At 44.0% G+C, this 22778-nt stretch overlaps 1 protein-coding gene across 7 annotated transcripts in view; it reads right to left on the reverse strand.

The window, feature by feature from the left end:
- grin2bb (glutamate receptor, ionotropic, N-methyl D-aspartate 2B, genome duplicate b) overlaps positions 1 to 22778 on the reverse strand; it is a 107299-nt gene that overhangs the window by 82098 nt on the left and 2423 nt on the right. For all 7 annotated transcript variants that reach the window (XM_069665905.1, XM_069665907.1, XM_069665904.1 and 4 more), the window contains 2 exons: positions 19058 to 19855; positions 941 to 1651 (listed from right to left, as the gene is read on the reverse strand). In XM_069665905.1, coding sequence (XP_069522006.1) covers positions 941 to 1651; positions 19058 to 19066 — 720 coding nt within the window. In that variant the 5' untranslated portion in view covers positions 19067 to 19855. The remainder of the gene's footprint in view (positions 1 to 940; positions 1652 to 19057; positions 19856 to 22778) is intronic.

The raw sequence follows: 22778 nt of genomic DNA on the forward strand, positions 1-22778 counted from the left end.
ACAGAGGAGGCGAGAGCTGATTAGTGTGCTGACAGCGCAAGTTATCAGATCTGTCAGTCAATACATCAAGCACAGGGGGGAATTAAGTCGACTTACCACTTACCCATTAATCTATTGACTGCACTGCCCGACACCCATGTGTGTATTTTGTCCATAGCAACACATTTTGTACTTTATAGGTATCAGAACCATAAACAGCTCAGAGAGAGAGAGCTGCCATTAATCAAACAATCTCTACTGACGGCCTCTTTCTCCAGGACGTAGGCTGCTTCCAAAAACCCAACCTCAGCATCATATACATTCCCTCGTTCTCCCGTGAGGGACTTAAACGCTGCTAAGCCTATTAGCGCAACATGACGTGAGGGTACATTTCAAAGCTATTGTTCCATATCTGGATCATGGATCCTCCTCGTGCAGCCTCTCTTATATCCCGATCCCACAGAGACGGTTTGTTTCGCATGTTATGTTCTCTTTTGTTTCACACTGCGAGTCCTTCTAGAGTTGAGCCGACTCGCAGTCAGGGGCTTCAGTATGACGTCAGGCTCACAGAGGAGGTCAATTAACAGCAAACTCAATCAGCAGAGAGGCTGGGTCAGAATGACAAACAGGTCTGAGGCGTCTTCTCTTTTTTCTGTCTCGTTCTTATTTACTCAAACGAAACTCACTAAAAACCCTAAATGAAACATTCAGGATGCCTTTTTATGGATTTGTAGCCATAAAAACATAAAGATTATCTGAGGAATAAATGTATCAGCTGTCTGTGAACATCCAAACATGACACTGCAGTAATTATTGCTGGATGAAAAAGTAACAACCATGCAAAAGATCTACACGTTGTACTCCATAACAGCCCTGATGATTGTGCAGCCTGGTGAGGTTTATGATGTACAATAAACGATTGAGTTTTTTCCCCACATAAAAAACAAACAGGTGCTTCTACCTTGGCAGCCATGACCATGGAGGATCCTCCTCTGATGCCCAGGATGGGGAGGTGTGTCTGCGCAGAGATGAAGTCCAGGATCTGAGCGATGGCCTCGTGGTCCGTGTCATCGCCGAACACGACGCCTTGCAGAGAGTTCCTCGTCATTTGTGTGCAGATCCGATTGATGATGCTCTTGGGGTCCGTCTCGTTCATGGTGACCACCTCCACTTTGGGGGGGTAAGGGATGTGGAGGAAGTCCTCTTTCTCAAGCCCCACCCCCAACGATACTTCACTAGAGTTGCCCACCAGGATGACGGCAATACTGAGGGAGTTGATAAGTTTGGGATTGATCGGGGGAAGAGCCGGTAAGCCAGGAGAGTACTGAGGAGGGATGACAACACCCCTTTGGGTGCCGCCTCCCCTCTGGCCACCTTGCCCCCCTTGGGCACCTCCAGGACCCGAGCCCTGACCTCCACCCCTGCGGGACTCGCAGACAGGCAGGAGGAGTACGGAGACAAGGAGCAGAGAGAGGGACCAGGAGAGGAAGGGCAGGGTCAGCCGAGGCTGAGAATGAGGGTGATGAGAGGGCTGGTCTGGAGGAGGAGGAGGCGGAGGAGGGGGACGATGGTGGTGGGGGGAGGAGGAAGGGAAGACGTAGCGCTTGTCCTGAAGACGGGAGGGAGAAGGGTGGAGGCTGACAAGCATTGTGGAGGAGTGTAAATGCCGTCCCTGGAGGGAAGGAGAGAGAAAGAAAGAGACACAATTATGTAGAACACTTCCCACCAGTAAAATCACAGGGTCAATATCCTCTGCCGGTATCAGAGGCTTATCTGATCGGTATCAGCCTGGAAGACAAAGCGGTGTTATTTTACACCGCTCCATTACTTTAAAAGCACAATGAGAAGAAGTTGTTGGTTTGGTAACATTCAAAGTCGGCCCGTCCTCCCCTTCTCCTCACAACCACAGTAGAAGTTCCCTCTTGGATGCCTGCTTGTGATCTGCTACTTGATCGCTATGATATCAGAGTCCACACCTCGCACCCTGTGTGCCGTTACTGGGCTGGTACATACACCCACTGCCTGAACAAGAACGCTCAGAAATGTCCTAAACACAGGAGAGTAAAAAAATACCGACAGAAGGCAGAGTCTCTGAAGATACAGACGCAGCCATATGACTGAGAGGGATTATTTTTATTCTCGTCTCTGCGGTGATTTTCAGAAACGTTTTGCTCTTCAAATGCTTCGGAGAAACTCAAGCCCCCTGCACTCATACTCTTTACATTATATGAAATTATACAAAAAGAAATGGAGCGTATCATTTTTTTTGTTCTGTATGAAACAGCATTCTGTAATTTAGGGGAAAATGTTGAGAGGAAAGTTTGTCACAAGAGAGATGAGCTTCTGTTGAGTGAATGAATCTGAATCTAAAACTGTCGAAGGGGCCCAGCAGAGCGTGTACAAAATATCTTAATATGTCAAATCAGTCTACTGGCAAATAGAAAATTCAATTGATAATCTGTCTTTTATTTATTTCTCCCGTCTAGTGAATCCACATCAGGTGGAGACACACCGGATTACAAGTGTTCGCTGTTGGCTCCATGTGCTGACAACACTTATAAATAATGTTATAAGAAATCCAGCGTTGGTTAGGATCTTCAAAAAAAGCCTTCCTCTAATCGTTAAACTGCGTGACCCACATATCTGGTGATCAAACTGTATAACGAGAGAGGCCTGTTCCCGCTCTCATCGAGCATCAAGTGACATCGCAGCATCCGTTACACTGTGCTGTAACTCCCTCTGAGGAACCCCGTGGCAAACATCAAAGACTGAACGGCAAGGAGATAGTGAGCTGCGCGTAAGTGTGTGTGTGTGTGTGTGTGTGTGTGTGTGTGTGTGTGTGTGTGTGTGTGTGTGTTTTGGGAGAGTTAGGACAGCACTGGGTGCATTTTGACAGATTGACAGCCTCACAGCTTCATGGACTTGCTGCCAGGCTAAGTGACCATTAAACACTCCGACCGGGATCCACTGAGTCTCTCTCTCTCTCTCTCTGTCTCTCTCTCCCTTTTGTCCCCCTTTTAACCTGTTTTCTTTCAGTTGGCCCCTCCAACCCTTTTGTGATCCCTCCGCTGCTCTTTGAAGTCGACTGCAGACCTATTATTTACTATTATTGCTATTATTTACTGCTCCTCTATTAGCAGCCGTATAAAGGGCAGCGGAGTGTGGAGGAGAAATGATGGAGGAAGGGGAGAGAGAGGCGGAGTGAAAAATGTAAGCAGAGGGAGGTGACAAGCTCGGAGAAACACAATTAGTCATAGCCTGATGTGAAAATTGTCCTTTCTTATTGTGTGTGTGTGTGTGTGTGTGTGTGTGTGTGTGTGTGTGTGTGTCGGGAGGACAAATTTGGGCCTATATTCGGCGCTAGATCTTGATCACTATATGTTCATGCTCTCATTCTAAATTAAGCACTTTAGGAGAGGGATAAATGAAGCTGCTAGTTCACACAACACCTTTGCTAATCTTTTATTCATCGTCGCACAGCACCCTGTGGGTTGTGGAGCTGATCCAGTCAGCACCAAAAAGTTCAAAGAGGGAAGAAAAAAAAAGGAAAGACAGAGAAGTTGTGAGGAGAGCTGGAAACGGTGAAAGAGAAGACGCCGGACAGAGCGAGGAAGGAGGAGGGAATGTGATCTCCACATGAGAACCAGTTTGCCTAAAAGGTCTAATTACCAGAGGTTTGTCAGACTTAATTGCAGGTGCACATGCTAATTGTAAACGAGCTGAATTCTCCACGGGGGCGCCACAGTAGAGCCAAGAGAGACGAAGAAAGAGAGAGAGTAAGAGAGAGAGAAGGAGGAGGAGGAAACGAGTGGGAGGAAGGCAGCAGAGAGAAAAGAAGAGGAGAGAGAAGAGTGGGGCGAGGGAGAGAATAAATAGAGACATACACAAAAGAGATGGAGGTGGAGGAAGGAACAGCAACGCAACCCAGAAGAAACCGTGAGGAGGGAGGGAGGGAGGTGTGCAAGGGCAACACAGCTGAAGAAAGAAAGATGAAAAGAGGACATGATTAGCACAAGATGATACAAGAAAAAGTCAAGGGTGGGAAGGAGGTGAGAGAAATCTGAAGAAAACCGAGCAGGGAGTAAAGAAACGCAGAGAGTTGAGGAGAAAAAAAAGGATGGAAAATGCTGATGAATCTACTGAGAGGCGGCACCGCGGGGAAGCTATTGGAAGAATATCTTTCAAAATAAAGCGAGAAGTGTGACAGCGAACGAGGGAGCAGAGAGAGACAGAGACCCACTCGGATGCGTGTTCCTGTATAGCGACAGTGCTCGGTTTCCATAGTAACAATTCAAATATGCCTCCGCATAACACCATGATGGACAGGAAGATACACACGGCGCGCACTAATCATCCAGCACACTACACGCAGCGTGCGTGCCCTCTCCTAATAATATACAATTTACTTTTATCTGAGCGGCCGCGTACTGCTGCTCCGACTCTCTCTGACAAACGCTCAGGACGTCAAAGACACAGCACGGCGCCTTCGCACAAACGTGTGCACAAACACCCACACACAAGCACACAGGAGGTAAGTTAATGCACTCCTGCAGATGGAGATGACCCACTGCTCCGCCTTGTAGCGTACCTCACATTAAAAATGAATCTCCAAAAGGGCTACAGGCAACATCTCCACTGTCGTCAGTGTTTACATGTAACAGAGGATGTCAAGAGTGGATCAGACACTGACAGCGTAATGGAACTAAAGCAAACCATCTTAACACTACGTCAACAAATCATCCCGTGTGCCCATTACAGCACTTGTACAGCAATTACAATAACATATGCAGCGCAGGGTAAACCAGGCTAAGTGGCGACACAAACACCCACATGTGTGCCTTGTTTGTATCCAGCAATTTACCGCAGACCTCAATAACCTTCTACACAACGCGGCGATAAAGACACACATGCGTGAACACTGAGCCAATGGTTTGAACATATGAAGCGTCGAGCGTTGTTTGGGTCAGACAACACCTGAGCCCTCTTCATGCATGTGTGTGTGTGTGCCCTTAAATACACCCACAAACACACATATAATCCGGTTCATGTGCAGGCTGCGGGTTGAGCTAAATCATGCCAATAAGACAGAGGCATCAGTCATATCACGGGTAACATTTACAAAGAGCATTGATCACAGGAGTCTGTCAAATGGCACAAACCGCCGACAGAATAAGCAGAGCTGCTTGAGACGCCTAACTGCACACGCTCACGCCCGACGACTCCAAATCTGCCAATAAAGATTCAGCACGATCAATCAGGCCGTGAACCGTGCGTCTTGATCCGCTCTCCCCCGCAAGTAATGAATATGTTCTGATTTTAATGGTCAGCTGTTTTTTCCTGAGTGCTGCTGGGTAATTCAGACTGTAGTGTATGTATCCTGCAGAGGCTGGGAGACGTTAAAGCTGAGGCTGCCACGCTATTTAAAACACACGTAGGCCATCATTATCAGGCTCTACTATATCCCCGGAGACTGTGTGCGGTGGGTTGCGCTGTATAGCATTTGAAAGGCATTGTGGGTAACATAAGCTGACAGGCATATCTATTAGGGAGCACATTTACATTCAGTGGGTGGTCGGTAACAGGTAAGAGTGGTACTTGTGTCGTCTTCGCTGAAGCATCCGCCGCAGAAGATATGATTTATAAATAACAACAAATCAAGCTGTGTTTTATAAAAGTCGCTCTCACAGTACAGGTGCTATAAATACACACATCGTGTGTGGCCTGACTCTCAACCTGCACACATTTATGGTTGTTTTTATTTCATTGAAAGGTCTAGAGATTCCCTGGAGAGACGCCGCAGCAGGTGACAATGTTTGACATTTCTGTCGCACACAACCACAAAATATCGTCAATAATTCAAAATCTTCTTTATTTTATTATTCTGAGACTTTCCTACAAATCACCCCCACATGTTTCCTTTATGGGTAGCAGACAATATCTTTTTCTTGTCTTTATTTTGTCGCCTCTTTTCTGTTTTATATGAAGTCATTCCCGCTGCTGGTAAAAACGTGTTCGGTCTTTATATTCCACAAGCGGCTAAAGGGCCTTTTTCGAACAACAAACTAACTTAAACACCGCAGCAGAAAATCAGCAGATACACAAGTAGGAAACGGGTATTCAAATTTCCATGCAGGTGACCTTTGCATGCAATAAAAGAGAGAGCGGAGGAAAGAATATTACATTTGGTGAGTGTATAAAAGCCGGCATCCTCTGGGTTTAAGATAAATATTCTGTAACGTCTGCAGCTTTGGCAGAAACGTGTGAAAGACGAAGAGAGTGGAGTCTGTTTGCCCTCGCTGGTTGAAAATCTCAATGTTTCTTTTTTTAACTCCTCGATTTAATAATGAATCGGAATATTGTAGCCGGAGACCACTGCTCGTAAGAGTGTTCAATCACCGGCCTCAGAGACCTGGTGGAGTTTTTGTGACTCCTCACGCTGATGTGTCAGTCACAGCTGAGTGACATTGCTGGGTTCAGTCAGGTAATCGACATCATGCTGCTGTAATGGCTCTCCTGCAGGGGAAGTGGGAGCCAACACACGTTCTATTTACATCACCTGTAATTATTCAATTTACTTTGACAAAGTCAAGTGTCACTGAGTTTAATGTTTGCTGTAAAACATACCGACTCTACGATATACACCGATCAGCCATAACATTATGACCGCTAACAGGTTGAGGGAATAACACTGATCATCTGGTTACAATGGCACCTGTCAGTGGGTGGGATATGTTCGGCAGCAAGTGAACATTTTGTGCTCCAAGTCGATGAGTAGGAAGCAGGAAAAGACGCAGGGTGCCCATGCTGTCCAACGCTGAAAGCGCCTACAATGGGCACGTGAGCATCAGAACTGGACCACAGAGCAATGGAAGAAGGTGGCCTGGTCTGATGAATCACGTTTTCTTGTACATCGTGTGGATGGCCGGGTGCGTGTGCATCTCACACGGCACCAGGATGCACTATGGGAAGAAGGCAAGCCGGTGGAGGCAGTGTGATGCTTTGGGCAATGAACTGCGGGGAAACTTTGGGTCCTGCCATTCATGTGGATGTTACTTTAACATGTACTGCCTACCTAAACATTGTTGCAGACCAAGTACACCCCTTCATGTAAACAGTATTCCCGAATGACAGTGGCCTCTTTCAGCAGGATAATGCGCCCTGCACTCTGCAGAAATGGTTCAGGTTCAAGGTGTTGACTTGGCCTCCATGATTCCCCAGATCTCAATTCAATCGAGCATCTGAGGGATGTGCTGGACAAGCAAGTCCAAACCATGGAGGCCCCACCTCGCAACTTACAGGACTTAAAGGATCTGCTGCTAACGTCTTGGTGCCAGATACCTGAGCACACCTTCAGAGGGCTAGTGGAGACCATGCCTCGACGGGTGAGGGCTGTTTAGGGGCAAAAGTGGGCCCTACACAATATTAGGCAGGTGGTCACAATGTTATGGCTGACCTGTGTACAATGCTTTAGCCAAAAGTGAATAAAAATATACTTTAGTGCATTCATTAAAACATGTTTTGGCATCAAGTGTTTGGAGGAGAAGACACAATATGATAAAAGGCTTTCAGAACAAACACAAACCTGTATAATACAACCACACAGGCTGCAGCAACTGACTGCTGTTGTTAAAACTTATGGTGACACATGAAATACGATCCAGGAAGACTTCAGGAAAACTTTCATGATTTTGACGGCTTAGAAGAAGCAACTAAAGTGTACTTAGAGAGCACTTACGCGGCTTATAATTAACTGAAACTAGATTTCACAACTCATAAAATCATCACGGCAGCCAACGATTTTCGCCTTCTATATAAAATCACTTTTCTTTGCAGTCCAGCAAAACTTGAGCCAAAAAGTTCCACTACATTTCCGGACAACCCTGGGTTTTTTTGGCACCGAGCTGCGCCCCTGAACAGTCCTCGTTCAAATAATTAATGGGGCTTCTTTTTATCACACAGGGCTAAAGTCAGGCTGAACGCAGCCTAGCGGCTTCTCTCAGTGCTTTCCAACTTCCAGTGGCTCTCAGCACCGAGCCCATTTGTTCCTACTGAAGAGTTTAAAAATGGCTCATACGTATGTGCTCGTCTTTTTTTCAAGCGCTCAGTAAAATCCTACAGCAGCTGGGCGCTAAAGTTTTTAGCAACAGGAGTAAACAGAGCATTTGTTGGGGACTATTTTCAGCTGTGGATTAATACACATTTGGCAGCTTTGTGAGTATTTACAAGAGGACGGTTATTTTGAGATTGACACCGAATAAACTACAGTGGCTATTTTTAACAGTAATAAAGGAACATTTTATCCACGACAACAATGTGGCTCACTAATGGGTTTTTAATAGTTTGCTGAACACAATTCACAGTTGTTTTTTAAGCTTTTCACGCAGCTTGTACATGAAAAAATATATTACTAGGCGCATCCTTGAAATCAAGCTGATTCTTTGGGATGCTTTGGCTTTTTATGTAGTTAAAAAAAGTTGTAGCAAAGATTTCTAAGCTGGAAAGAAATAGTCAGGGAAATAAAACATGTAAGGAGAGTAGCCAGCAGTGTGCATCATGTAACATGTAGTCTCTTAATCTTCCTTTACAGTACTCTCTATTGATTTATCTGTCACCTCGCTGTGGAGCCAAGCAGAATACCTGAAAAAAATCACTACTTTATCGAAGAGGGTCTTGGGTGTTTCATTAAGTGCACTTTAGTCCGGTCAAGAATCCTCTCCCTGCTAATTGCACTTATAATGAGACACTCTACAGATCTCTGCTGTCTTATTGAGGCTGCCTCAGCTCTCTAAATAACATTATATGGCCTCTTCATCAGAGGCAAATAAACTGACCGCGACAGAGAGCACACACACACGTACACACACCACCACCAGCGCCATACATAAGCACATATACACAAACAAAGCACACACAGTCAAGAAGAAAAAAAACGCAGTGTTGAGGAAGAATCCATCTATCCCCTGAAGTCTTCATTACCTCATTGAAGCCGTTTATTCCGCAGAGGTTAAATCTGCTGCTCTGGACTTAATTTACAGCCAGCAGACGTGTCGCTTTGGCAGCAACACAGGGGTCCTCGAGCCTCAGAGGGGCTGGAGCATCACCGTCTCATAACACAGGACATGTAGAGCTATGCAATGTCTTTGCAATATGTACAGTATGTCACAAGAGTCAACGAGAGGCACTATGGCTTTCAGCCTGCTCTTTTTATTTTCTAAAGGACATAATAACTCACTCTAATACGTTTTCTTCTTTTATCTGAAGCAGCCCATTCAACAAAAAGCCTCACAAATGTTTTTTCAGCCTCAGCACAGAATTTATTTTCTCTGCTTTCCGTCTGAAAGCTAAAATACGACACCGGAGTTTTTTTTTTTTACCCACATTCTGAGCCAATTTAGTGTCTACTACTTTACTGCTGGCACAATCTGAGCTGCAGCTACAGCTCTCTTGGGGTTTCGATAGCACGCCTATGGCCCCAAAGACTCAAGAGACTAGTTGTAATGAAAGACCGACTATCCATTTAGTCAGTGTTATAATTACCTGAGGCCTCACACCGGCCCAGGCCCTCTGTAGTCCCCCGTGAGGCCTACTGACACCTCTACCAGCACCTGTAGCTGCGCTGCCTGCAAGCGCGCCCTCTGTGCCGAGCCGTGTCGTTAAATTGATTTATTTAAGTGTTATGCAGATAATATACCAATTGTGTGAGATACTTATAACACACTCCATCTGCCAGTCGCCGATCACACAACATTAAGAGAACATCTGTACCTGCTTGTGTCTCCTGCAGATGTGCATGTCTAAAAAACATGACATTCAGTTCAATTAAATTCAACCTGGCAGTTTTAATTCAATAAGTGTAACAAAAAAAACACAATTGTAATTACTGCAATGACAGAAAAGTGCTAATTATTATATATAACGATTAGTAGACATATTTAGTCCTACAGGAAATTTGAGGAGAATAACGTGGTGATTGTTGCCAGTGTTTGTGCATCGCTCTCTTACAGTATAAAACTATGTCTCATTATTTGTGTGACACTGTGTGCATGCTGACAAATGTACACTTAAACAGGGAGCCATCCTGGCTTTAGCTGCATATTCGTGGCACTGCGTGTTCGCATCTTTTAACACAGAAGCAGGCAGACAGCTACATTATTATTCTGCTTTGCACTCTCCTCTCCTGGGTGAGCCGAGCACAAAAGGCACCATTATAATCTGCACCTCTGTTTACAAGGTGTGACAGCTAATGTGACTTTCTAAGCATTAATTATTAACATTCACCACACCTTTCTTTCTATCTATATTCAGCTTTAACAACTTTTTTTCTCCCCGCACAACTTCATGTCTGAGTCTTTGAAGTAAAGAAGCAGATGCTCAGTCGTGCCCTCGATGACCTTCAGCATGCGACCTAGTGTTAGTGTTTGTAACACCAAGGTTAAAAACAGGCGGAAATATTAAAGTTAATCTCTAAATTGCTTGAATTCTTTTTCTCTTTTTTTCTATTTTATTATAATTTTCTTTTTATTGATTTTTGGATTTCTTTAATTTTGTATCTTTTTATGGCTCAGGCAACTGACAATACAAAAATGTCATGTCATGATTATCCTGGACGAGTGTAAATAATTTGTTTGTTGCCTTTTAGTGAAAAACAAAGAAATGATAGAAATAAGATAAATTATAAGCTTTACCGGCAAAAATAAGGGATGAAATAATAAACAGAAAAAGGTATAAATATAGCTTTAGAAAAAAAGAAGAAGAAGCATCTCTCTCTACATGTCCCGGCCAGCCAAATCCAGATCTGACCCCCACTGAAAACCAAGATGAAGATGACCGTTACAAGCCATCGAACAAAGCAGAGCTGCTTGAATTTTTTGAGAGGCCAAATGTCACCCAACAGCAACGTGACAGACTGGTGGAGAGCATGCTGAGGTTGCATCTTTACAGCGCTTATTTTCTGCTAATAAAACACCTGTGTGAGAATATTATATTTGGAAGTAGGAGAAATGTTGTTCACAATAAAACAAAAGTCTGACTTTTTTCACTCCTGTCTCGATCGCTGCTTGTGTCGTATAAACTCTCAGATGTACGTCGCTTTGGACAAAAGCGTCTGACTGTAACATTGTAAAAGTTAATTGTACACAAACACAAACCTATAAATAGTACAACCAGAGAAAACACATTTACAGCTCCGGAAAAATTAAGAGACCACTGCAAAAATATGACAAGCTAGCTCGACTGCTTTTTAAAGTCACTCATGATAAAAAAAAGAACTCATCTTGAGTGTTTTCTTGGTTAAATCCTGCACTTAAAACTTATCATCCCTTGGCAAAAAAATAGGAAAACATATTTTAGCATTACATGTTTTTGGTTATTTGCTAAGTGTTTATTTTAAGTAACACTTATCCACTTTTTTAAGGTCTGTGCCACTGCTCATTTAACATCCAAGTCTTCAAAGCAAACTCAGTAACAAACACAAATCGAGCACATTAAGACCCGTCCATCTGGACGTCACCAACGTCCCTACACAGCAGCTGCTCCGTGTTCTCTGCTCTCCATCAAGCCTCCGACCACCATCTCATTCAGTATCATCACGACACGTCACACACGACTGTATGAGCGGTGAATCTTGCTCTGATTTTGAGTCTTAATTTAAATGAAAATGGATCGACTGATTCTCAACAATCTGCCTCATCTAAAAGAGCTCTTTGAACGTACGACGTAGGACCGATTGGTGAAAGGTCTTATGATATTCTTTACGCTTTTGATTTATAAAGAATTCAATGTTTTACATTTTGACAGAGATTTCCGTCATTATGCAACAAAATGGAGCTCAACAGTTGTTACTTTTAGGTGTAGATGCCCTCCATGTGAACTGATACATTCCTACACACAGCTGCAGTTCTGCGTTATTTAAAGCTGCCGTTCTCAACTGGTGGGTCGGGACCCAAAAGTGGGTCGCGGAGCTGTTTTCAGCGGGTCGCAAGTTGTGGCAAAAAGTCGATGCTGTGCTTTTATTTTGAAGGACATGTGCTTCCTGTGACGTGCGTGCAGTAGCAGCGTAGTTCAGTCGCACCACAGTATCCCCTGATTGGGTAATCCCAGCTACAGTTACGTTCTTTAATGTTTATTATTTATGATGCAGTTTTTAGCATATTTCTGTGGAAGGGATATTTTCCCATCATGCACTGCCACCATTGTGCTTGACTATTATACTGCTGTGTTTTGTGAAGTTGGCATGCTGTGATGTTACGTTCGGTCTCAGGTCCAAACTGCACAATTTTTCTTTACAGAAATTTAAGTGGTTGCAACAATTAACTTAACAGTCAAATGATCAATACAAAGTGTGTTTGCTTGTTAAATGTGTTGTGCCTCTTGTGTCTGCGCTTTTCACTTCTTGGCCACATTAAAGTATAAAAAGTGTTATTATCATGAAGGTAGAATTAAAGGCTTAGTAATGCATTAGGTTTTACGGCTGCACTTAATATCTACTTTAGAAATGTACATTACTGAGTTTCTGCCACCTACTGTGTTAATATTAATTAATGCTCTGACTTCTACAGTTGTCATTATTTCCATTATGAATCATCTGTTACGTTGTTGTTTTCTCCGTCTCTAAGATGAAGGCTACAATGTCGGAAAAACTTTTCATCGTTTCCTACAGCTGGATGTGATCTTCAGATTTCTTGTTGCGTTTCTGTTTAACCACAAATGTTTCATATAAAAGGGGAACAAACCGAGAAGCTGAAACTACAGCAGGTAATAACGGGCATCTCCGCTTGAAAAATGATTTAAACCCTCATCAAAATAGTTGCAAATACATTTTCTCATCATCCCACACGAACCTGGAATATTTATTTCAGGATCCAATTGCACAGATCCAATCCTACACAATCTCGGTAATGTGAGCCCACACACTCCCCTCCACTTAGGCCTAAATGTTGCAGCAGAGCCGCAGACACACGGGTACACGTCCTCTTTTTCACTTTCCTCACCCTCCAATTTACCCCCCTCTGAGGTTTGCTCTACCTTTCGGCGTCGCCTCCGTCTCACTGATCACCTGTTCTCCTGCTTTGTTGCAAGATAAATAAATAACAGACGACTGCAGCTCTTCCCCCCCCCTGAGCCTGTGTTGTTCCTTCATGTTGGAGTCATCCTCGCTTCTGCAGATGTCTGCTCTCCAAACGAGCTCCAAGATTCAAATCAAGGGTAATTCATTCATGCTGCTGCCTTCACTGACGGTCATTATGGAGACTCTGACACTTAACCAACCAAGTGGCGATGTGATGTGTCTCCAGTGGTTCCCTTGGAAAAGATAAACAAAAGCAGGATTTGTTTTCTAACTTACAGCAGGTATAATTACTGTTGTTTGGCAGATTACACGAGTGGATTACGCCGCAAACAACATCTGAAACAAGACTTTTTTTTAAATCATTAAAGAAAGCCAAGCCTGTTGATGAGCAGCGCCACACAGATCCGTTTCTTCCTCTGATCGTATCAAATATTTTTGTTCCTCCGCTTTCTCTCATCCTCCCCCTCTCCCTCTTTGAAAACATAATTATCATCTTATCGTGCCCTCTTAGCAAAGCCATCTGCGTGACTTGATTTCATGAATCCTGATGTCTCTTTCTCCAGCTCCTTTTTGAGGACACCGTCAAATATTACTCAATCTCGTTCAGCTATCAAACCCTTCGCCGGTTCCTCTCATCTCCGCACCTCCACCCGTAGATCTTGTCTTTTGTTCGGCCTCTTCCGTCCCTCTGAGAAACTATATGAACTAAAACCCCTCTGACTTTGCTGAAGCGCTTCAAACGGCCTCCCTTCGGCGTGTTATGAGTAGTGACAGTTTCTGATTATGTTTCTGCACGAGCCAGCCCAGACATCCTGATGGTGTTATTAGTGAACACAGGGCGAAACACAGATCCAACACTGCGATAACAAAATCACTTTTATAGCAACAGCTACAGTTTGTACTGTTCCGTTAGAGCAGAGCCAGCACAAACACATATCAGAGAGCCGTGTTTGAGCGCCTGCTGACTTCAGAAACAGAGCAGCCGAGCAGTTTGGGTAGAGGCGGCATCACAGCGTCGGGCCCTCTTTTCTCTATTCTTAGCTCTTCCTCCGTCTCTCGCAGTCACACATGACTAGGTATAGAAGAGGAGAGGTAGAAGAGGCATCTTGAGTCTCTGTCTCGAACAAAAACGGGATGGTGCTCGCTTCCCATTTTATTAAATACTGTCAGTCTTTTTTTCTAACTACCACTTTAACCTGAGGGACGATTAACATTTAATCCAACCATCTGTTTGTTTTCAAAATTCACAGAGTACAACACGAGCACATCTGACCCACAGCTAGCTCCGTTTGTCCTCAGTAAATTACACTGTTCTCTTTGTTTGGAAAATGGAGAACGTTGAACACATCACCAAACCGTCTGAAGGGAAGGGTGTTTTCAAACTGATGCAACAATCATGGATGAATGTGCGGCCGGCTGCTGACTCTGTGCCATGCTGTGTGACTGAATGGAGCGACATAAATTTTACATCGTAGTTTAAAGTTCCCCTCCAGACACGTTTTAGAGGATGTTTAAAAAGCTCTGTTATCATTAATATTAAGTTTAACATGGTTTTCCCACAGAAAAAGAAAAAAATGCAACGGCCAACACCGCTGCTGTAAAGACTGCTGAAAGAGCATTAAAGTCATAATGTTTAAGATTTTCATTTAAAAAAATGTCTGTTAAGTCACTATCTATGGCTGAATGAGGTAACACAATGGTGATTGAGCTTGACCCACTGATGAATTTGCATTTGCAGTATTACAGACTGGGTGTCTGTGGCGACTTTCACAGAAAAAATCACAAGCGGCGCACAGTTAGTGACGTGTTTTCCATCAGCCAGCTGTGGTTGGTCTGCCAGAGAGGGTAGGCGGAGCTAAGCGGCTGCTTTTCCGCTCTCTGCAGGTGTTGCAAAGTAAACAGTAATCTGCTATGGCTGAACAAACAAAGAAAAGATGGATGACTACAACTTCAAAAAGAAGTGAAAATCCAAAGAAAAAGAAACAAACTCGACGCTCAGATGAAGCAAACAGTCTGAAAAGGAAAGCGACCGTCAGCCAGGAAAATCAAGAGTTACAACCAGAGCCAACCGTGGACGTCACACATGCAACACTGTCTGGATATCTGGGAAGTGTGCTGCCGCAATGACCGTTTATCACCACAGGTGCCGCCAAAGAGAACGAAACTGAGATCTTCTAGATTATCACTTTAAGATAGCGAGCATTAGAGGGAACATGCAGAGATTCAGCCTTACATGTCGGAGCCTCATTCAGACCCGGATATACCCAGATAGTAGATGTATCAGAAGGTCCTGAGTCTAATCATTCGAATAGGAAAAGTTAATGTGAGTGAAATGATGGCTGCGTCTTCTCCCAAGGGTCACTGAGCCACATGTCTCACTGACATTCCATCACTACAGTGACGTATTTCAGACGGACAATTCAAGATCATTTGAGTCCTGTCGATGTCTAAGCAACACACTCTTGCAAGACCTGAAAAAACAGATCTGTCTTCACTTGTGAAAATGTGAATCTTTGCTGAACTTCCCTGATTGATTTAATTGATTGTTTTTGCAGGGGGGAAAAGTAAGCCACGCCCACTTGGGAGACGGGAAGTGTAATTGATTTCTTATCATTTGCATAACTAGTAGTGATAGTTGTCACGGAGGATATTTGGCGTTAGCAGTTGCTACACATCCAAGGCAATCCACCATTATGTTACAGTGTTAACTTAAGGTGGCCAAACTTTCACTGTGCTAATGCTAACTCTGCATACCGACACATCCGCTCTCTCCTACACGAGAGGTTTCAGGTTTCTTTCTTGCCCGGGGTAGATCTGAGTCTCAGTTTTAAGGGAACAAACATTTCCACATGTAGTAGAGGAATGTGAAAACACCTCTCTGATTAAACACTTTAGAGGGATAAAATTCAGTCGGATATTTTATGGAAAATTCACCGAACAAAAACACATTTTTGAGTCCAGGGATCTTTGGAAAAGCCCGTCGTTTGTGGAGCTGTTGAATAGCATTGCTCACACTGAAAGTCGTGTCTATTTAGTAAATGCTTTTGTCGATACAAATAGAACGGACACATTTTAGAATCACCTCCCTCACTTACCTAAACGCTCCCTTAAATCCTTCCTCACGTTATAGCCATCATGAAGGTACGAGTTACTGCACAGCTGTTGGATTAAGCAGGAATAAGATTCTTCAGAGGAAGGTGACAGCTTAAAGACTGAGGGAATTTTAGCCATGAAAACTGGAGTGAATGCATTCTTGTCTTTTTCAGCTTGTGCTGTGTGGATCATTTCTTGAAACATTTTGAAAATGCAGCGTGATGGAGGTACTTCAGAGGCATTGTGTGACTACTTTGCACTTGTCTCCCTCCCTCTCTGCGGCTCTGAGTAAACAATAAACACCAGGCTGCTCAGCACCTGTAATCCTTCAACCACTCAATCAACATTTGTAAAGCTGCTCACATGAGGCACGTATCCAAAACTGAGTCAGCCAGCTGTCTGCGAGTCCCAGCGTCAACATCCTGACGCCCATGTATTCAATGTGGCCACTTTGTTCGCGGCCCTCTGATGGAAACAGGGGCCGCACCGCCCGCCTGATCCAACCCACTCCTCAGAAACATGCAGCATCACGACGCTGCAACAACACGCCCCTCCTAGGCCTCGTTGCTGATACACTCAGCACTACATCTGTCTACAAAGCTTCCTCCTTCATCCACTGTCTGTGAAGCTCCCTCTGGATTTACCGCCTGCGTCTGGATCTGTGCCTGTCTGTCTCTTTCCCCCCCCGTCTGCCACGCCTCAACCCCTCGCCTGCTCTCTGTCATGTTCCCTCCACACTGTTTTTTCAGAGGAGAGATCTGCCCTAGGAACACAGTTCTCATGCAGCCATTTCAAGCCTGCAGCGTCAGCCAATAGCCAACTGTTGAGACAGAAGATGAAGTTTTGATTGAAATATTGTGGTGAGGGATTCAGGGAGCTGAAAAAGTGCAGAGTCTGTGCAGCATATGTGAGTAAGGAGCAGAATATGGTGGGTCTGTCTCACTGCGGAAGCTGTAGTGTGGTGAGGGAGGGACATAACTAGCTGTCACACACCTCCTCTTAGTCACGCTTCAACAAAGAGAGGCATCATAATTAGATAGCTGCATCAGGTTGTGAGTCAGTGCATGCAAATGTGGAAAGAAGAGATACAGGAGCATTAGCTAGCTTAAAATAATCCAGCCAAGAGAATAATCCGCAATACCACCAAGAGACAAAACCTGGCCTCGCTCCAGAGGAAGCAGATCGTTCTCTGTAGCGATGTAGGAATGTTCGCGCACATGATGATGACGACAGCTGAAGTTCAAACACACTTGAATTTAAAGTCCATTCTGCGCTCGTGAACTTCATGTGTGAATTCTTTCCTTTTCCGACTTTATCTCCTCTCTCGTACGCCTTGTCACATCGCCTCTTAGACAAGGCTTCCCATTATCTTTACACGCCCCTCCAACTTTTAAATGTGCATTTTATCAGCCCAAGCTCCTGAGCGGCTGCTGAAAGGAGCACAAGCTCAGCAATAAAATAGGCTCCGGCTTTCCCCGCTCTGCTCCTTTATACGGCGACTATTGTCTCGACCTGTTTTCCCTTATGAAGCGGCACGACTCGCCGTTTTGATGGGCTTATTGAAGCTTCTGCCTTGTTATCCCTTATCTCCACGCCGGCCTCGCTCACGGAGAGCAGAAACAGAATGTGTGACGGAAAAGGACAATTTGTCTTTAGCATTATGGGAGGGTTTTTTTCCCCTCATCCTCTTGTCCTTCTCTTCCTATCCTCTTGCTTATAATGGGAACAAATCGACAGCTGCTGTAGACTTCTACACTTATTGGGCAAACTATTTACTAGAGAGTTTAACAACTTAGAAAACAAGACTAGGTTAATGTGCGTTTGTTGGCAGTGTGTTACAAGGCCTGTCCTTATGAGGCTGATGACAACGTGTTTGAAAGCAGGTGCGCGCTGCGGACGTAGGTGAGGACAGCGGACGAGCAGCGGAGGAGCAACCCCGCCTACTCCCTGAACAAAGTATCCAGAGCCGTATAGACACAGAGTCGCGTCAGTGGAGGTCCAATGATCTGCCATTGCGATGTCGGGACTCTCTCTCTACGGCTCTGAAAGTACCGTCACTCACTCACTCAGTCGGTCAGCCAAGAAAGGACAAAAGTTATTCTCTCACAGATTCTTGCTCTTCAACTTTTTGTTAAGGGCCAACATCTAGACAAAACGATTACGGAGTGATGTGCAGGATCGCTGTCACGAAATCGCACAGCCCAGAGAACGTCTTCCACTTTTAATGAAACACAAAGCGCAGCCATTTCCTCATTTAAACCCATCCTTGAGGCAAGTTTCTCAAGAGGCACCAGATGTGTCACCACAAATGACACAATGCTGCATTATCTAACGTCCAACAGGAAACATCTGTAGAGCAGCTTCAGCACATTATTTACACGTCCTTTGCTCTTTAGTGTGAAATGACCACAAAGAGGACGATTTCTGAGCTTACATTAGAGCTGAATGAATAAATAACACAGGAAGCGTAATTGTTAGATATTAGCTGGTATGACTCAACACTGTAAATGATTTGGATTCTGGGATGCAGTTATGACTGCAGCTGACATGATTAGTCGATTTAATGGTGAGACAATTAGCTTTTATAGATTATCAAGCAAAGAAATCGCAGCACAACCTGATTTCTGTTTCTTAAATGTCAGAAACTCTGTTAATACCTCCGAATTGGACAAAACAAGAAGTTAAAGGATGTCAGCTTGCACTCTAGGCAACTGTGTCAGGCAGTTCCCACTACTACGACTGTTAATCCATCAAAAATAGCCAATAGATTCATCATAACGTAGCGGCCGAACTTGGGACCATTTTGACGAAGCAGATTTCCCCTCAGCAAATTCACAACTTGTTGATTTCTAGAGAAAAGTTTGTCCCTCACTGCTCGCAGACACACAAACAAACAGTCGACTCCAATCGTCTGCCTACCTTGAACATTGCCAGCCCGGATCTCCTCTCTGCTCTTCAGAACTGGCATGATGGAGTGATCTGGGATTCGACTCCTCCTCTCATAGCCTCGGATGAAGGGATGGTAGGACAGATGAAGTCGCACGCGGGAGGCCGGAGTGGGGTCTTCGCAGCAGGGAAGGGCGTGAGCGGAATTGGGGATTGGAGATAGGTGGGCGACGCTGGGGCGTTAGAAGTGAGGGGGAAGACCACTTTGTTTGTGTGATAATAAGTAAGAAATTAACAATAACTAGCGTGGAGTCATTCACTTAACTTCTACATGTGTTAGCATGAAGACTGTGTTTGCAGTGGTTTGCTTAAAAACAAGGATTTTACATATAAAGAGGCCAAAACAGATTACTAAACTAAAATACTTTTGACACAAACTTTAGGAATTTTAAAAAGTTGACTCAAACGTCAGCGAGCGTCTGAACTAAAAAATGATCGACAGGAAGTGATGAAGGTGCGCTCTTTCATTCCTCTCTTTCCATCCGATTCTCTCTCCCCTTCCTCCTCCAACGCTACCGATGAAGCTCGCCCAGGTCCCCTCCCAGAAGTCTGCGAGTGTGTGAACACAGTTGCCTTGGAGATGAGGAGATGAGCAGCAGCGCGTGTGTGTGTGTGTGTGTGTGTGCGTGCGCACTCCTCTTCTTCCCTCCCTTCCTTCCTTCCTCCTTCTTCTTCTTCTTCTTCTTTGGCTTTCTTCCTTGCCTTTGCTTGCTTTAGCCGGTCATGATCATGGGTTTGCCAGGCCCGCTGTGCGCTCTCCTCTTTCTCAGTCTGAGGGGAGAAGGAAAAGAAGCACAGAGTCAGATGGCAGAGCGCGGCTGTGGATGGATGTGCTGTCGGTGTGTACACACAAGTCAATTGCCTCAGAGGTCAAGGCTTAGCTCAGTCAAGCCGCTGTGTCTACATGCCCCCTTTCACTGCAATCTGAATGTGCTGAATGTTGTTGCCTGGTAATATTTCTGTGCTGTTTCTCTCCTTGGACATGCTCACAGCCTTTGTTTGATACTTTAAATCCAGTGTTTCTCAAACAGCAGGTCCTGACTGGTGCTAAAAGAATATTAGGTTCATCAACAGAAATGTAGCCGTGCTGTAAATATCAACTTGTGGTTTAAATGTTTTACGTTTTAACCTTTTAGATTTCTGCTATTTAACTATCTCACAAGGTTTGACGGTAATGTAATCCATACTTGTGTCTCAATGATAGTCGGCTAATATGGATTAATCCTGATTGATGGGACACAAAATGATACGCCAAAATATTTTTTAACAAAATGTTAGTATCTAGCTTCCGTATCGTGACGTATTTCCGAGTGAAACAGGACGTGCAGGCGGGACATATCGTTAGAGGGTTTTGATTGGATCGTTGAGAAGAGACGTTCTCCACAGCGCAGTAGCTAGCTAACTGACCGAGCGTTCTTGGTGCTCTGCGGCTAAATGTTGCAGATTGATTGGCTGAAATTGTTTGGTGCTAACTTACGTAAGCACGCGTGAAATTTAGTTTTACCGGAAGTTAAAATGATCAGATTTTGATATAAGAATACGAAGAAATGGATTTTCTGTATTTTTTTTGCCTATATTGTCAAACAGATGCACAATATTACCGGGGATGTGATCTAAAAGGACTAAAATGACATTTTTCATTTTACCTCGACTTTAAAGCTCCTGTGAGGAACTTTTGGTTTGTGTTGATTTTGGCGCCCCCTGTGGACAAAGCCGTACCTCTTATCTCTTTGCTGATTTTGTCCTGTACATGCTAAAGTGTTGCTTTTTAAAAGAAAATCTCCTCCTGCTTTCTTTAACAGTCATATGTGTGACTCACTTTAAATGTCTGCCCCGGAAAATGTAAACAAAGGCAGCGTGCAGTTAATCGCTTCGTCTGACACCTACCCCCCCGCCAGCAGCTTCAGACATTTAAAATAACTACATAGAAATAATCAATGTTGTTGCTGATGGTCTGGTTTGCTTTTGTAGGTCATATAGAGTCATCAGAATTAATTTCAGTCTGTTTCATAACCATCAGAAAACTCCTCACAGGAGCTTTAACAGAGAATTTATGGATTCCATAGTTTAACAAAGGCTTAGACAAATCTTAATTTTCTATGTCATTAAAGGAAAGCGTTACACAACTGTTGACTGAACGAAAGGAAACATTTTAGGGCGTCACTTTGACCTTTGTGACGGATGTTTCTTGTCTATTCTCCAACGTCTTACAGTTTCAACATTTAACTGAATCAAGACACAAATCCACGTATTGATCGGTCCTGAAAATAATTGTTACTTACATACTTACTAGCCATAGTGATGCATGTTCTGAAAACTCTCTGACTCTTAAGAGATGAAAGAAGTTTTCTCTTTAACACACACACACATGCACAAAGGGATATATCTGTATCAGCAGATGTGAATGTGTGGATCGGAGCATTTTGAGGAGGTCGGGCGTGTCCGTACACAAACACGTAGCTTTGGTAAAACAGTCAGGGAGATCTGCATGTGAGGAATTTTAATCCTGTCTGGCAGCGTGATGAATTATTCATTCAACAAATTTTATTTACAAAAATCCATCTTACTCTCCGACTCCTTCAAAGTCGAATTATCTCTCACTCCTATAATAGCGTTAAAACGACACTGATAGCTTCACTCGTGCAGAATTAGTATATCCTACGTACATCCTTCAGTAAAGCTCAGCAGAAAACAACTTGTTTGTTAAGTTCCTCTGCTGGGTAAAGCATCAACAGCTGTTTAAAATGTTGAATCATGTTATTATGTTCAAGTTATTCCAAATCTTAACACAGTTTTAATGACTTCTCTCTTAAACATAAATCCTTCATTAGGCTGAAATCCAAGAGGTGCGCACGCCCATTAAAAGCCTTTATATTTAAACCAGCGTATGCTCACAGCGTGTCCGCAGCCCACCACTCTTAAGGATGACGTCCTGAATCATTTAGACTGTTTGCGCTTTAAGGCGCTTGGTTAAAATCAACTTGAAACTTTTAGGGCAGCAGCCCACACTTCCACTCTGTTAATGGAGAATATCTGAGAGGAAGAGGAAGAGGAAGCCACCATTAGACACTTGTTGTGTTTTTAGTCTGTGCCAAAGAGCCGTCACAGTGAGCGACAGAAGCGTTGTTGTTAATGCCAGTTTTTAACTTATCTACCAAGATTTTAGCACATGATTTATACTTATATATAATTAGCTTTTTGTGGGTCTTACTTTATTTACTTAGCAATTGAATTGATCAGATATATCACGAGCATTCTCAACTCAAGACTTCTGGAAGAAGACCTCTAACGCAACATCGGATCACTTTGGAAATATATGATGCACTCTGAGATATTCAGCCTACCACGAGTGCAGCGTACTTATTAAGGTCATGCTGGAGAGTCTGATGCTGTAAAGCTGGTGTATACGTCGCATTAGATCTGTGATTCATTTTCAGAGATCTGTTGCATATCCATCGAGCAGGAAACAACGAGAAATGTAGTGGGGGAGGGATAAGGAGGAGGAGGAGGAGGAGGAGGAGGAGGGCAGCAGCAGCAGCACAGCATTGGTTAACAAACCTCAAACAACTAAAATGCACAATAAGGAGAGGGAGAGGGCTGAAATAGATGCATGTGAATGCATGCACCTGCACACCGCACTGGACTAGCTGAGCGAGTCAACAGATGTTAGCTGATGGGAGATATTCGACTTCAT

Source organism: Semicossyphus pulcher, unplaced genomic scaffold (assembly GCF_022749685.1).
Source record: "Semicossyphus pulcher isolate SPU_LCO1_2020_fin unplaced genomic scaffold, fSemPul1.0.p SCAF_17, whole genome shotgun sequence".
Taxonomy (NCBI): domain Eukaryota; kingdom Metazoa; phylum Chordata; class Actinopteri; order Labriformes; family Labridae; genus Semicossyphus; species Semicossyphus pulcher.